At 63.3% G+C, this 15,367-nt stretch overlaps 1 protein-coding gene across 1 annotated transcript in view; it reads left to right on the top strand.

Annotated features, from left to right (window-relative positions):
• Position 1: 1 nt before the first annotated feature.
• CHD6 (chromodomain helicase DNA binding protein 6) overlaps positions 2 to 15,367 on the top strand; it is a gene marked incomplete at its 5' end in the record, with an annotated part of 41,720 nt that continues 26,354 nt past the window's right edge. Inside the window, 17 exons of the mRNA XM_026037320.1 lie at positions 2 to 312; positions 1,884 to 2,031; positions 2,396 to 2,545; positions 3,703 to 3,768; positions 4,208 to 4,266; positions 4,780 to 4,897; positions 6,202 to 6,288; positions 6,549 to 6,683; positions 6,993 to 7,114; positions 7,688 to 7,931; positions 8,407 to 8,583; positions 9,789 to 9,932; positions 11,730 to 11,985; positions 12,463 to 12,673; positions 13,178 to 13,373; positions 13,800 to 13,964; positions 14,433 to 14,612. Coding sequence (XP_025893105.1) covers positions 2 to 312; positions 1,884 to 2,031; positions 2,396 to 2,545; positions 3,703 to 3,768; positions 4,208 to 4,266; positions 4,780 to 4,897; positions 6,202 to 6,288; positions 6,549 to 6,683; positions 6,993 to 7,114; positions 7,688 to 7,931; positions 8,407 to 8,583; positions 9,789 to 9,932; positions 11,730 to 11,985; positions 12,463 to 12,673; positions 13,178 to 13,373; positions 13,800 to 13,964; positions 14,433 to 14,612 — 2,769 coding nt within the window. The remainder of the gene's footprint in view (positions 313 to 1,883; positions 2,032 to 2,395; positions 2,546 to 3,702; positions 3,769 to 4,207; positions 4,267 to 4,779; positions 4,898 to 6,201; positions 6,289 to 6,548; positions 6,684 to 6,992; positions 7,115 to 7,687; positions 7,932 to 8,406; positions 8,584 to 9,788; positions 9,933 to 11,729; positions 11,986 to 12,462; positions 12,674 to 13,177; positions 13,374 to 13,799; positions 13,965 to 14,432; positions 14,613 to 15,367) is intronic.

The following is a 15,367-nucleotide window of genomic DNA, read 5'->3' as shown; positions in this document are numbered from 1 at the left end:
CCCCGACGGCCTGCAGGACGGCGGCGGCACCGGCACTGGCGTCAAGAAGAAACGCAGGAAAAAGGAGCTGGCCGAGCAACAAGCGGGAGAGAAAGCCGCCCTGGAGAAGGAGGTGAAACCAAAGAGGAGGAGAGAGCCGAAAGAACCAAAAGAGCCTAAGAAGGCCAAGGAGCCCAAGAAGCCAAAGGAGCCCAAGCAGAAGGAGGTGGCCAAGAAGCCCAGGAAGCCCCGGGAACCCAAACCCCCCAAGGAGCCTAAGGACAAGAAGAGCAGCTCGGAGGCGGCCCCGCGAGCGAGAGCCAAGAAGAGCAGGTGGGTACTGTGTGACTTGAGCTGCCTGCACGGGGGCCGGGGCGCCGGGCGCCGCAGAACCGCTGCCCGCGGGAGCTGCGGCCGCTGCACGGGAGCGCCGGCCGCACGGAGCGGCTGCTCCATGGGGACGGGCCTGCCAGGCTCCGGGCAGCGGCGCCCCATCCTGCAGGTCGCCCGGGGAGCAGCGGGTTCTGCACGCGGTGCCTGCCGCGCTCTGTGACATGCTGCGAGCGACAGGGCCCGTCGAGCCCCTCGAGGGTGACACGGGTGGTGCGGCCCTGGCCTCACACTCGGTGCATGAGCGGCGCAGCTCCCTGCGCGTGTCCCCTCCTCCTGGCCGTGTCCTGGGCCGTTGGGTGAGCGCTCAGGGCGCTCTCCTAGTGCACACCAAGTGCCAGTGCCTCCAGGTTTTCCCAGCCTTTTAATTAGTGGGCTCATTTCTTAGGAAACCTTTTTAATTGGGAATTACCCATGAGTTGGGAGTTACCCATGAGGCAGCAGAGCCCTCGTGGCCAAGGAGGCCAATGGGCTCCTGGCTGCATCGGGAGGACGTCGGCAGCAGGGCAGGGAGGGGATCCTGATCCTGCCCCTCTGCTCAGCTCTGGGGAGGCCAAACCTGGAGCACTGGGGGCAGCTCTGGGCTCCCCAGGACAAGCGAGACGTGGAGCTTCTGGAGAGGGACCAGCACAGAGTGACAAAGGCAATGAAGGGGCTGGAGCATCTATTGTGTGAGGAGAGACTGAGTGAGCGGGGCCTGTTTAGCCTGGGGAAGAGAAGGTTGGGAGGGGATCTGATCAATATGTCCAAGTACCTGAGGGGAGAATGTAGGGAGGAAGGGACCAAACTCTTCTTGGAGCTGCCCAGTGACAGGACAAGCGGCAGTGGGTACAAGTTGAAGCCCAGGCAGCTCCGTGTGCAAGAACTTGTGCGCTGTGAGGGTGCCCGAGCCCTGGCCCAGGCTGCCCAGGGAGGCTGTGGAGGCTCCTTCTCTGGAGAGCTTCAAAACCCACCTGGATGCGGCCGGGTGCTCCGTGCTCTGGGTGTCCCTGCTGGAACAGGGGGTTGGGCTGGGTGATCCCTAGGGGTCCTTCCAACCTCAACCCTTCCGTGACTGTGTGCCTAGTGGTTCTCAGACTGGGGTGGAAGGTTTGTGTGTGAAGTCAGGACCTGCTCAGTGCTGTTTCTGACCTTTCTCACACACACTCACAGACTGGGTGTGACTGCTGTGCTCGGAGCAGGCACATCAGTACTTGAGCTGCTGAGTCGGTTGGTGGAGCTGGAAGCAGGGCTTGGTATGTGGAGGGAATCCTCCTTGTACCCAGGCTGGACACAACCCCGGCTTGCACAGAGGCTGCTGTGCTGGGCACCAAGGAGAGGTCACCCTGCGTGGGGAAAGGGGCCCTTGTGGGCAGACTGGGCTCTTCCTTCCACCCGGGACACTGCATCCCAAGCTCCCCGCTCCCATGGGCTCAGCCTGCTGGTCTTGTCCCTACCCTGGGACAAGGGCTCGGTGGTGGGCTCGGCCTCCTGGCCCTCGCCGGCTGGGGGTAACTGCGCCTCTGTCCTGGCAGCAAGGAGCAGGGGCCCACGCCCGTGGAGAAGAAGAAGAAGGGGAAGAGGAAAAATGAGATCCCTGTGGAGAGCCTGGAGCTGGATCACGATCACCTGAGCCTGTCGGCGCAGAGCCCAGAGGAGTCTGCTGAGTCGGCTGACAGCCAGGTGCGTGCGGCACCGCGCTGTGAGCGGGAGTGCGTCGTGGGCAGCTGTGTTGGGGCCGCTGTGGCGTGAGCGCGGCCGGAGGAGCCCGCGCCCTCCTGGGCCCTGTGCCCGGCCTCAGCGCGGCCTCTGGGTGGGCAGGGGCTGGTGGCCCCGGCACCACAAGGCTCCTGCCCAGGTGCTGTGACATGCACTCTGCCCCGAGGCACCCGGTGCGCACGGCTGCGGTGTCCAGCTGCAGCATGACTGGCCGGCACGGGGTCGGCGTGGGCACCACAGAGCTCGTGTGGGCACTGCAGGGCCAGGCATGAGCGCCTGGCCCTGCGCCACCGCTGTCCCCACATATCCCTTCTTGTCCGGCACGCAGAAACGCCGCTCAGGACGCCAGGTGAAGAGGAGGAAGTACAACGAGGACCTGGATTTCAAGGTGGTGGATGATGACGGCGAAACGATAGCCGTGCTGGGAGCCGGGCGCACCTCCGCGCTCTCCGCCTCCACCCTGGCGTGGCAGGCAGAGGTAGGGCTGGCCACAGGCCCAAGGGCCTCCTGCCTCCCCGCGTGCCCCACAGTGTGGAGGAGGAGAGGGTCCCAGTGCTGGACGGGGTGGGAATGCGCCTGTCTGGGAGGGTGTGGGGCTGCTTTGCAGCAGCGGCAGCGCATGCAGCAGGAGAGGAGGCAGCTTCGTGCGGCTCAGGGGCTCCCCCGGTCGCACCTGGCCCTGGGCTCCCTGGCAGCTCTGGACTGGGTCCCGTGCACATGAGCTGGTGTGACAGCCTGGGCCTGGTGCTGCTGCCCACGGGCTGGCCACGGCCTGGCCCCACCAGCCTGGCCTGGCCTTGGAGAGATTCCCAGCTTCCCGCGCTGCTCCGGCAGTGCCCTTACGCTGCAACCAGTGCGCTCACGCGCCGCAGCGGGGCAAACGGCAGTGCTGGTGGTACCTGTGCTCGCACAGCCCCTACCAGGCACTGTCCCGGTGCAGCCAGGCGCGCAGGAGCCCCGCGGTGGCTACAAGCCTTGGGGGGCTGGTGCTGTCCGCCCGGCTGCAGTGGGGGCCCCTCTGTGTGCCCCCCTCGCCCACCCTGCCAGCACCGGGCAGGAGGGCCGAGCTGCCCGGGGGGCCCGGGCACACATGGGCATCCCTGGGCGCGTCACTGAGGGTGGCGCGGGGGCCAGGGTGCTGCTCCCTGCCCTGCTGGGAGCCCCGTGTCCCCGCTGGCCTGGGCACGGCTCGCCTGCCTCTGCCCCGTAGGCATGGCCACTGAAACTGCTGGGCTTAAGGGGGCAGGATGGAGTTGGCCACGTGCCTGCCAGCCAGCAGCTGAGCATGGAGCTGGAGCCGTGTGGCCTGTCCCTGCCATCCCTGTCTGAAGAAGCAGGTCTGGGTTGCTGCTGTGTGGTCTGTTAGTGGGGCTTGGTGCAGCCTCCTGTGCCCCCTGCCCGCTCCGGGCTGTGCGTGGCCGGGCCAGAAGGCTCTGTCGGGGTGAGCGCAGCGGGGCTGACAGCGCCTGGCCAAGCTCCTCCAGCCCCTGCTCTGCACGTCCCACCGCACTGGCATTGCCTGCGCGGCCGGTGGCGCGGCACGGACGGCTCCCGCGCTGTGCAGGGAGGCTGCCAGCGGCCACGCACAGCAGCAGCCGGGAAACCAATGTGCTGCCTTCCTCCCGGTGTCCCCAGGAGCCTCCCGAGGATGATGCCAACATCATCGAGAAGATCCTGGCCTCCAGAATGGTGCAGAAGGAGGTGAGTGGGCACGATGTCAGTGGGGGCGACAGTCCCGGGCAGAGCAGGAGCGGTCCTGGCTGCCCCACAGCCGCAGGACGGGGCGCGTGGCACTGCTCAGCCCGGCCAAGCCACCCCCTGCCCTGCTCCCTTGCTGAGGGGGACGCCCCTTGGGGTTGGGGATCCGTGTGGTGCCTGTCCTGCGCTGGGCACCGGAGGGTCCCTGATGGAGGGGAGCGAGGGCTGGCCTGCTCTCCCAGAGGTGTTGGAGGCCCTTGTGCTCCAGTGCCGTCCCGCACCGGGCTCCTGCGGGGACCACGGAGCCCCTGCATGCTGAGCGCTCCCCACTGTCCTCAAGGCTCAGCCGGTGGCCGGGCGGGAGGCCTGGCCGGGCCCAGCTGCAGGAGGAGCCTCCCCGTCGTTCCCGAGGCTGTTGCTGACTGTCCTGCCTTGGTTTCAGGCTCACCCCGGAGGCCTGGCCTACGAGATGGAGGAGTTCTACGTCAAGTACAGGAACTTGTACGTGCGGCCTTTGCTCTTGCCCCGCGGTGGGTCGTGCGCAGGAGAGGGGGACAGGCCTCACTCAACCCTGTCTCGCCTCCACCCCCCAGCTGCAGCCCTGCTGCCCATCCCAGCTCCCTGCAGCTTGCAGGAGCTGCAGCACCAGTGCAGCTGCAGCCCTGCTGCCCAGCCCGGCTCCCTGCGGCTTGCAGGAGCCGCAGCACCAGTGCAGCTGCAGCCCTGCTGCCCATCCCGGCTCCCTGCAGCTTGCAGGAGCTGCAGCACCAGTGCAGCTGCAGCCCTGCTGCCCAGCCCGGCTCCCTGCAGCTTGCAGGAGCTGCAGCACCAGTGCAGCTGCAGTGCTGAGCATGGGTCAGGCCCCAGGCCAACACATTCTGCGGCATGGGGTGCCCCGCTACGTGTCGTGAGCTCGAGGCTCTCTGCATTGCGGGGAGCTCCCCGCTTGTCTCTTTGGCAGATGGGGGCTTTGCCCAGAGGCCTCTATCGTGTCCCCTTGATTTCTCTCTGCAGCTCCTACCTTCACTGTAAGTGGGCAACGCTGGAGGAGCTGGAGAAGGACCCCAGGATTTCTCAGAAGATCAAGCGCTTTCGCAACAAGCAAGCGCAGATGAAGCATATTTTCACAGAGGTGAGGGCTGAGTGCAGCAGGTTGCCTTTCTCTCCGTGTGGCACAGCTGGCACTGGTGTGGCAGCCGGGCGGGCAGAGTGCCCCGCGCTGCCTCCGGCATCGCCCTGCCAGGGGAGAGCAGCTCCGCAGCCAGAAGCCCTGGCTGGGGCTGGCCGGTCAGGGCTCCCCCATGGCCCAGGCCAGCCTGCCAGGCTGCGCGGAGCCCTGCGCGCGTCCCGCCGGCGCCGGCGCCGCACCAGCCCCTCTGCGGCGGCCTGCAGGGGAGCAGGAGGCGCCGCTGGTGCCCGGCAGCGCCCTCACCACCTACCTGTGCTGCTGTCCCCGGAGCAGGCACGGGCAGGGGTCACAGCCGGCTCTGGAGCAGGGGCGCACAGTGACGTGCGGCCTCGGAGGGAGGTGCTGGAGGCGCCTCTGTGTCCATGGGGCTTGTGCCTCCCCACGGCACAGCGGGGCTGCCGAGGGGCAGCCCCTGAGGGGTGGGGCCGCTGCCTGCTCTGCTCCGGTAGCAGATTCATCCTGTTTAACGCACACTGTTCTGTGATTTATCTTGCTGCTCCAGAGGTAGTCACTGGTTCTCCTTGAATTGCTCCTTGCAAGTGTAAATCAGGCCAGTAGGCTACACAGATTGCTGCATGCATGGGCGTGCAAAGCCTGCAGGGGCTCCGATTTCTCACTCCTGAATCAGTTTTGGTTGGGTGTTTTTTTCCCAGTAAAGCCTGTGTTTGAGTGCACCACACCACTAGTGATCCAGCAAGAAGCAAGTGCTGCTGCACGTGGCCAGGTGGGGCCCAGAGAAGCCCATTTCCTCTCATTCCTCAGCAATGGGCACGTGTCTTTCCAAAGGAGTGCTGTTCCACAGGCCTTCCCAGTCCCTGCTCCGGGTGGGGATGAGCTCTTCCCTTGGCAATGGTTGCTGCGGAGCTGGAAGTGCGAGGAGATAGACACACGCAGGGATAGGGAGCAAGGCGCTGTCCTTGGTGGGAGGCTCGGGGTTGGTTTGGGTGCGCGGGAGGCCCGGGGTGCTGTGCGTGGCTCTGCACCGCGGTGGTCCCGCTCCGGGGCTCGGGCAGGGGGTGCCTTGCGGCGCAGAGCCAGGTGCCTACAGAGCCCCACATGTGCCCTCTGCAGGGCTGGCCGCGGCCCCTGCCCTGGGCACGTGTCTGTGGCTGCTCGTGTGGGTGCTCCCCGTGCTGCACCCAGCGGCAGCCTGGGGACACGTCCCACAGCTGCGTCCTTGCGCCGCCGTCTCTTTAGCCCGGGCACCACCCTGAGCTGCACTCTCTCTTTCTTCTCTGCCCTGCCAGCCTGACGAGGATTTGTTCAACCCCGACTATGTGGAGGTGGATCGGATCCTGGAGGTGGCCCACACCAAGGACCCAGACACCGGGGAGGTGAGCGGCTGCCTTGCGCGGGAGAGCGGCTTGGTGGGAGGCTTGGGCTGTGGGAGCACATCCAGTATTTGGCAATCGGAGGCTTTCCCAGCCTCGCACAACCTGAATCCTGTCCGGGCATCCTTGGGCACAGGGAGATCATTTCTGGGCGGCTCAGTGTCCTTGTGGCTGCCGCCCGCCCGAGCCCGTGGCCGGGTGTTTGGCTGAGCTGCAGGCGAGTGCTGCGCTGCCCTGCCAGCCTGTGTGTCTCTGCACTGCAGGAGGTGACTCACTACCTGGTCAAGTGGTGCTCGCTGCCCTACGAGGAGAGCACCTGGGAGCTGGAGGAGGATGTCGACCCAGGGAAGATCAAAGAGTTTGAAGCCCTCCAAATCCCACCAGAAATCAAGCACATGGTAACGTACCCAGAGGTAACGTACCCGGCTGGGAGCTCGCTGCCCTGGCAGGGCAGGGCTGGGCTGTGTTTTGCCAAGATCCAGCAGCGCTGGCCCTGGTGCTTTAAGTGCCAGCCCCACATCTTCCCCTCCGGATGGGGCAGCAGGAGCTGAGGGTGGGGTGCTGAGGCTGAGGCCCCTCTCTGAATCATCTGAGTGTTGATGTCTGTTTGGAAGTGTTGTCCTGAGGTGCAGGCCCAGAAGTGGGGCCTCGCCACACTGAGCAATGGCCTCTGCCTCCCCACGGATCTTGCTGCTGCTCTCTCCTAGGAGCGCCCGGCATCTGAGTCCTGGCAGAAACTGGAGAAATCCCGGGAATATAAGAACAGTAACCAGCTGCGGGAGTATCAGCTGGAGGGAATGAACTGGCTGCTCTTTAACTGGTACAACAGGTGAGGAGGGGCTGGAGCCCCGTGCTGCCCAAAGGAGTCCCGCTGAGTGCGTGACCTCAGTGCGGGCACGGGCTGCTCTTGTGGGAGCAGCTGGGCCAGGGGAGCGGAGCCAACGAGCAGGGACCTGCCAGGAGCCAGTGAGACCTGCCAGTGCTGGAGGAGACAGGCAAAGAACTGTACTTGTTTGAGTTTTGCAATTCAGTCTTTAGGAATATTTCTCTCTGGTGGATACTGATTTGGAGAGGAATCTAAAATGCAGCTGAATTTTGGCATCAGCCGGGCTGCTGGTGACCCTTTCTTGTGGCAGAAATGCAGAAATACACTTGTCCTTGGCTGCAGCAGGCCATCGAAGATGTCTTTCCCTGGCACCCAAAGGCATCTATCACACTAGCTTTGGGTTCATCATTTGTGAGTGACTGGGTGGAGTGACAGTCTTGGCCTCCTGTATTGCTCTGCTGTTGCCACAGGGTTCCTGCAGGTGGAGGGGACATGTCTGCTGTCCTCCTGGGGAGACAGCGGCAGGGTGGTTCTTGCTCCTACCAGGCCTGTTAATGTACCTGTCTGCCTCCACAGGAAGAACTGCATCCTGGCTGATGAGATGGGGCTGGGGAAGACCATCCAGTCGATCACGTTCCTCTCAGAAATCTTCTTGATGGGCATTCATGGCCCCTTCCTCATCATCGCACCCCTCTCCACCATCACCAACTGGGAGAGGGAGTTCCGCACGTGGACGGAGATGAACGCCATCGTGTACCACGGCAGCCAGATCAGCCGCCAGATGATCCAGCAGTATGAGATGGTGTACAGGGACACGCAGGTGATTCCTGCGGGCGGTGCTCCCAGCAGGCGCTCTCCAGCCCTGCCTCCCTTTATTTAGGAAGCCTCACGTACATGTGCAGCTTGTGGTTCATCTAGAGAGGGCAGGGTGATCTTTTAAGACCCGTTTGCTGGCATGGGCTCCGGGGTGCACCATGTATCGGTGAAGAACAGGTCAGACTTGTGCAGAAAGGGGAAAACATTGCAGAATCCCAGCTGCAACTTCTGGCCAGGCTCGGCTGCCTGCCCCGGTGCAAGGTCTGAGCGGGAGAGGCATGGCCGGTAGTCAGCGTGCAGAGACACGAAGGAACCTGCCTGCTGCTTGTGGAAGGTGAACCAGGAGACCCCAGATAGGATTCCCTCACTGACAGGGCGGGAAGCCTGCGTGGAGTGTTAGGGATGTGTGTCTGTCAGGACAGCTACTGTTGGGCTGCCTTGCAGGAGTCATGCGCTGCCTCTGGTTTCTGTCACCGTAGGGTAACCCTCTCCCTGGGATCTTCAAGTTCCAGGTGGTTATCACCACCTTTGAGATGATCCTCGCTGACTGCCCCGAGCTGAAGAAGATCCAGTGGCGCTGCGTGGTCATAGACGAGGCACACCGCCTGAAGAACAGGAACTGCAAGCTGCTGGAGGGGCTCAAGCTCATGGCCCTGGTGAGCGCCCTGCCCGGTCCCACCTGCCAGCCGAGAGGGCAGGCACCACAGCCAGGGGCCCAGTGCTGGGCCTGGGCGCTTCCAGTCTCAGAGGAGACCCTGTCCGAGGCCCGGCAGATCACTGAAGCGGTGCTGGTGCTGGGGGAGCAGTTTGGTGGATGACGGTGCCTGCCACAAATTCCCTTTGCTGCTGAAGTGGGACATTAACCCACATCTGGCCAGATGTCTGCACGCTGCCCGTATCCTCAGGTGCCCCGTGCAGGGGGCTGTGCAGCCGCGCGGTGCTTGAGGCTGCTGCAGCGCAGAGGCCACAGCCCGTGGCACCCTTGGGCTGTGCTGGCAGGGCTGCAGGAGTCACGCTCTGCTTTCCCCGCTCCGCAGCCACGGGGTCGGTCCCCGCCAGGGACGGATTGCGGGACGGGGTGTTGTGGCAAGCGGTCACTGAGCTGCCCTGGGCAGCGGGGCTTGGTGCCCAGCTCCTCTCCTGCGCTGCAGAGAGGGAGGCTGTTGGTCGCTCACAGCCCTGCTGGGCTGCTGGCCCTGTCCCCTGCAGCAGAGCAGCGGGTGAGCCTGGTGGCAGCGGGTGGCAGCGCCTGGCGATGGAGCCCTGCTGTCTGCCCCGGGAAGGGAGCACCTTCTCCCCAGGCCCAGCCCTTTCCCACGCTCAGAGCATTTGAAGGGTCACCTGGACCCGCGTCTCCTTTTAGCTGTGCCTATACAAGCACGGAGAAGCTCCAGGAAGAGCCCTTCCATGTTCTCAAACACTTGGCGCTGTCAGAGACCCCGGCTCGTTTTGGAGCACTCTGCACGCACTGGCCCTAGCAGCAGATCTCTGGTGCACCTCAGTATCCCAGGGGGGAAGTCAAGGTCCAGAGTGGTGGTTGCTGCAGGACGGAATCAGCTGCCCTTTCCAGAGCACCCCTTCCAGGCCGAGCTCCCCGCTGTGCTCTTGCAGAGCGCTGGAGAGAGAGATCCTGCCCGAGGAGCGGGAGCGGGGCAGCCGCCCGGGTCTGGGGGCAACGTGGGACTCTCAGGGTTGGCTCTTGCTGCACAGAACTGGACCCTGCGTTCGGAGGAGAGACTTGGGCAGCAGGAGCCGGTGCTGTTGGCGCCAGCCAGCACCCCTCCTGGGAGCACACACGTCTCCAGGCAGGGGACACTGGGCCCAGCCGGCGGGTCTGAACCTGTTGTTTTATGTGTCCCAGGAGCACAAGGTGCTGTTGACAGGGACGCCCCTGCAGAACTCGGTGGAGGAGCTCTTCAGCCTCCTGAATTTCCTGGAGCCGCAGCAGTTCCCCTCGGAGACTGCCTTTCTGGAGGAGTTTGGGGACCTGAAGACAGAGGAACAGGTACTAAGAAGGGCCCTGAGACTTGTGACTGTTACCACAGACCTTGGGGCACCTGAACACGAGTCCAGGGCCACCCTCAGACACGTGCTTCACTGGAGCAAATTTTATCCCTCACTCCTTAAAGGTCAGCTCCTTTCAAGGTGCAGAGCTGCAGCCCTTGACTCAGCTCTGAGCTTTGGAGTCCACGCTGTGCCAAGATCCCGATCTGCTCTCCGCCCAGCTCCCTTCTTCCCCTGCATGCCTGTGCAGCTCAGTGCATCCCACTTTCCCAGCACTTCCTGTCCCTGAGAAGCACAGGAGTTTAGGGCAGTGGGAAGGTCTGGGACTTGGTTTGTCACCCACTCTCACCTGGGTGCACCTGGGGGGCTGTCCTCCGAATCAGGCCTGAGTGTGGGGCACTGGAAGCAGCGCAGTTGGTTAGGCTCTGCTGTTGCCACTTGAGTACCTGGCTGAAATGGAGATTTCACAGAGATCACAAGCCTCTGAGAGCAGGCTCTGGGGTGCGGGGAAACATGGAGCAAGCAGCATCTCCGCCGCTCTTGGAGCTGCCAGCTCTGCCCCCTCCGCAGACGTGCCGCCCTTGCTTGGTGTTTCCGTGTGCCACATGGCACTCAGGGTGAACTGGGAGCCCCGGGTTTGCTGTGGCAGTGGGCCAGACACCAAGCACTTGGGGAAAGCACAGAATGGCTGAGGTTGGAGGGAATCTTTAGAGATCATCTGAGTCCCTGCTCAACCAGGGTCACCTAGAGCCTGTTGCCCAGGTTCCTGTCCAGGCAGCTTTTGAAGATCTTCAAGGCAGGAGATTCCACAGCCTCTCTGGGCATCTGGTTCCAGTGCTGTCGCACACACTGTTAAAAAATTCAGATTCAGACAGAGCTTCTGTGTTTCAGTGTGTGCCCGTTGCCTCTCGTCCCGTCACTATGCGCCTTTGGGAGAAACCTGACATCCTCCTGACACCTTCCCTGAAGACATTTGCGTACAAGTATCTCAGGCTCCTGCAGGCTAAACTGCCCCAACTTTCTCAACCTTTCCTCGCAGGAGAGCTGCTCCTAGCCATCTTTGTAGCCCTGTGCTACAGGCTCTTTCCAGTGCTTCCATATCTCTCTTGTAGACTTGTTGAAGTACTGCAGATGTGGCCTCACCAGGGCTGGGCAGAGGGGGAACCACCTCTTCTGGCCTGCTGGTAACACTATTCCTGATGCAGCCCAGGCTGCCATGGGCCTTCTGAGCTCTGCCATTCGGTCGGTTCTCACTGTGTGCTTGTCTGGGCTGTACTTCATCAGATTGCACATGAGCTTCTGATGGAAGAGTGTTGAAAGCCTTACTGGAGTCAAGGGAGACAACATCTGCTGCTTTTCTCTCATTTACCCAGCCAGTCATTGCATTATAGTAGACCCTCAGGTTGGTAAAATGGGTAGGTTGGTAGAAGGTGAGCTATGGAAGGAGGAAGTCCCTGCAGGGGACTACCTGCAAACACATCCTTGGCTGAGAAGTCCATCTGCTGACTCCTCTTCACCACGGGGCTTCTGATGCATTCAGCAGAGGCGCTGCAGGTTTCATGACACAGGACCAGTCACTCGTGTGCCTGCCCTAAGGAAGCCACCCCCTAAAGTTGCCCTGGTTCTCGGTAAAGCAGTTGCTGTGGTGCTCTGGGCTGTTGAGCACTGGGCCACCTGTGGTGGGTTTCCAGCCCAGGGGGTCTCTGGTGTTGCAGAGACCCCCTGCAGACCCTTCTGCACTCTCACCATGCGCGTGAAAGGCAGGGAGGGCAATGAATGTCGGTGCTTGCTCTGACAGGTGAAGAAGCTGCAATCCATCCTGAAGCCCATGATGCTGCGGCGTTTGAAGGATGATGTGGAGAAGAATCTGGCACCCAAGCAGGAGACCATCATTGAGGTGGAGCTGACCAATATCCAGAAGAAATACTACCGGGCCATCCTGGAGAAGAACTTCTCCTTCCTTTCCAAGGGCGCCAACCAGCACAATATGCCCAACCTCATCAACACCATGATGGAGCTGCGGAAGTGTTGCAACCACCCGTATCTCATCAACGGTGAGGGCCTGTGTGCAGGAGCTCAGGGGGAGTCTGCGCTCCCTGCAAGCCCGGTGTAGGACGCTGTGATCTGCCCTGCAGCTCTTGTGGTCAGCCCAGGGCCCTTCCCTGGGCTCGCAGTCTGGGCTGGCTTCCCTTGCTTGCTGGCAGGCAGCAACAGCCTCGGGGTCTCGCCAGGTTCTCTGCACAAACCAGGGTTGGAGGCGTCCTGGAGAGGGATTCTCTCCGGCATCCTAACCCGGTTCTCTCTGCCAGGAGCTGGTGCAAGCTGTGAGGAACACTTAGAGTGGTAGAAGTGAATGTAGGTCCTAGTCCAACCTGCTGCTGGGTAAGCACAGGTTGCTGCATGGGGTCTGTCCTTTGCAGGTCGACTTGCTGTTGCCCCAAGCAGGAGACTGGGGGCAACTGCACTGCCTGTCCAGTCAAGAGGCAGAACAAGGGCTCCGTCCAGAGCTCACTTCCCTTCTCACCTGACAGGGGCAGAGGAGAAGATCCTGGAAGACTTCCGTAAAACACACAGCCCAGAGGCACCAGACTTCCAGCTGCAGGCAATGATCCAGGCGGCCGGGAAGCTGGTGCTGATTGATAAGCTGCTTCCCAAGCTGATCGCCGGTGGGCACAAGGTGCTCATCTTCTCCCAGATGGTGCGCTGCCTCGACATCCTGGAGGACTATCTCATTCAGAGGAGGTTAGTACACACCTGGGCATCCACCATGGCTCTTCCATGTTGTGTCCCTCCGAGGCTGCAGATACAGGGTGGGGAGAGCCTAGGAGGGCTGTTGGCCACTCTGTGCCTACGAACCAAGGGACCTGAGTTGCAGGCTACCTGCTGGCATGTGCAGAGACCCCCCAGCTAGGCGGCTCACCCATTTTGCATTGCCTGGAGCTGGTCCTAGGAGACATCAGAGAGGAGCAGGCCCTTCCCTTGGTCCTGGTTCTGCCAGGTCCCGTGAGTCCTGCATCCCCACACCGAGTGCAGGGTTGTGATGGTTGTGCCATCGTCACAGGAATGGCTCTTGGCATCAGCCATGCGTGTGGAGGCTGATGAGGACTGAGCCTCCATCTGTGCACCGGTCCTGCCAGCAAACCCAGCCTGGCTGCCCTGGCACGCAGAGCCTGGGGGAAGGCCCCCGGACGGTCGGTCGCGGCAGCCCCTGGAGGCCCTGCTCTCACCTCTCCCCTCTCGGAGCAGGTACACGTATGAGCGCATCGATGGGCGTGTGCGGGGGAACCTGCGCCAGGCCGCCATCGACCGCTTCTGCAAGCCCGACTCGGACCGCTTTGTCTTTCTGCTGTGCACGCGGGCGGGCGGGCTGGGCATCAACCTCACTGCTGCCGACACCTGCATCATCTTTGACTCGGACTGGAACCCGCAGAACGACCTGCAGGTAACAGGCCGGGCTCCGAGCACTGCGAGAGACACGAGGCAGTTGGGAGGGGCCGTAGCACAACCGTGCCCGCGAGGGGGAGAAGGGCCCCTGTGCCCACCGTCCAGGGCACGGGGTGCTGCTCTGGGGCAGGCAGGGGAGCGTGTCCTGGCAGAGGTCCTGGCTGTGTAAGTAGCGTGGCTCTGGCCGCGCAGGAGGGCTGCAGAGCGGGTGTGGGGTGCTGGGTGCCCATCACTGCGTGCGGGGCACACAGGCTGCCCGGTGGCACAGGGCACAGTGCCTGCCCAGGAGCACGCGGGGCCCAGTGCCAGCCCAGGGGGTTGGCCGAGCCAGGGGGTGCCCGTGGCCGAGGCGGGTGCCCCAAGCTGAGCAGTCGCTGCCGGGCCGGGTTCGCTGGGTTTGAAGCTGTGTCCCCTGCCGTCGCAGGCTCAAGCTCGCTGCCACCGGATCGGGCAGAGCAAGGCGGTGAAGGTCTATCGCCTCATCACCAGGAACTCCTACGAGCGGGAGATGTTTGACAAGGCCAGTCTGAAGCTGGGCCTGGATAAGGCTGTGCTGCAGGACATCAACCGCAAGGGCAGCACCAACGGGGTAGGCTGCTGGGAGGGTGGCCCTGGGCGGGACGTGGGGCGGGAGACCTCTCCTCCTGCCTGCGCCAGTCCCTGTGCTCCCTGTGGCAGGTGGTGGTGGGCAGGGCTGTGTGTGTGATGAGTAGGCAACCAAAGCCTTGCCTTCAGTGTGGGAAGGACGTGTCTGCCTAGCTAGGCGGAAACCTAGGGGTCTGTGGGGATCAGTGCTGACACAAGGACACCGGAGCACCTAGCTGGTCCCTGCAGCGCAGGCAGTGCCAGCCTTGCCCAGGCCAAAAGCAGACAGAACTAGTTGACTTCCCTTGCTTGTCTGCTCCTCCTGCTCCTCTGCTACCAAAGCCTGCCCGTAGTGGCAGGGGGAAATCTGGGCCAACTTGGTGCCTTTCAACCCTCGCTCGCGGGGCAGAGAGAGGAGCCATCCCCCAGGGCAGCTGGCACAGGGTTGGTGATGCCCGTGTGCTTTGGGCAGGTTCAGCAGCTCTCGAAGATGGAGGTGGAGGACCTGCTGCGGAAAGGTGCCTACGGCGCCCTCATGGACGAGGAGGACGAAGGATCCAAGTTCTGCGAGGAGGACATTGACCAGATCCTGCAGCGCCGCACCCAGACCATCACAATCCAGTCGGAGGGCAAGGGATCCACCTTTGCCAAGGTGCGCTGCGCTCTGCAGGGCAGCCATTCCCTCTGGAGTCCCTCTCCGGGTTGTGCTCGATACGTGAGCGCGTAGTGGGGCGCAGCACAGTCGTGTGGGGTTCGCCCCTTAGGTGAGGCTGTAGCCAAAGGGCAGCCCAGCTCCTAGGCTTATCCTCTGCCCCAGGGAAGGACCTTGCTTGGACACAGGCCAGTGTGCAGCATGGCAGCAAGGAGGGCACCATGGCCTGGGTTGCACTTGCAGCCCTAGGTCCCTGCCAGTGTGGGAAGGTGTTGTGGCACCTCGCAGCAAAGTGCCCTGCAGCCCAGCCCCTCTCTGCATCCTGCCTCGCTCTTGTGCTGCCCTAGAACCTGCCCCTGCAGGGAGAGCCTCGCGGTGGAGGCGGGAGGTGGCTGCCGAGCTGCGCCATGCCCCAGGCTGTGGGGCCCTCGCAGTGCAGGGAGCAGAGCCCTGGGGCTGCCTGGGGAGGCAGTCTGGGCACCCAGCACTGTGCCGCGCTTCCCGGCCAGTGCCTGGGCACCCAGCGCTGTGCCGCGCTTCCCGGCCAGTGCCTGGGCACCCAGCGCTGTGCCGTGCTTCCCGGCCAGTGCCTGGGCACCCAGTGCTGTGCCGCGCTTCCCGGCCAGTGCCTGGGCACCCCACACTGTGTCGCGCTTCCCTGCCAGTGCCTGGGCACCCCGTGCTGTGCCGCGCTTCCCGACCGGTGCCTGGGCACCCCGTGCTGTGCCGTGCTTCCTGGCAGATGCCTGGGCACC

Source organism: Nothoprocta perdicaria, unplaced genomic scaffold (genome assembly GCF_003342845.1).
Source record: "Nothoprocta perdicaria isolate Ctin4 unplaced genomic scaffold, notPer1 scaffold_196, whole genome shotgun sequence".
In the NCBI taxonomy this organism is placed as follows: Eukaryota; Metazoa; Chordata; class Aves; order Tinamiformes; family Tinamidae; genus Nothoprocta; species Nothoprocta perdicaria.
This window is presented reverse-complemented; position numbering and strand designations above follow the sequence as displayed.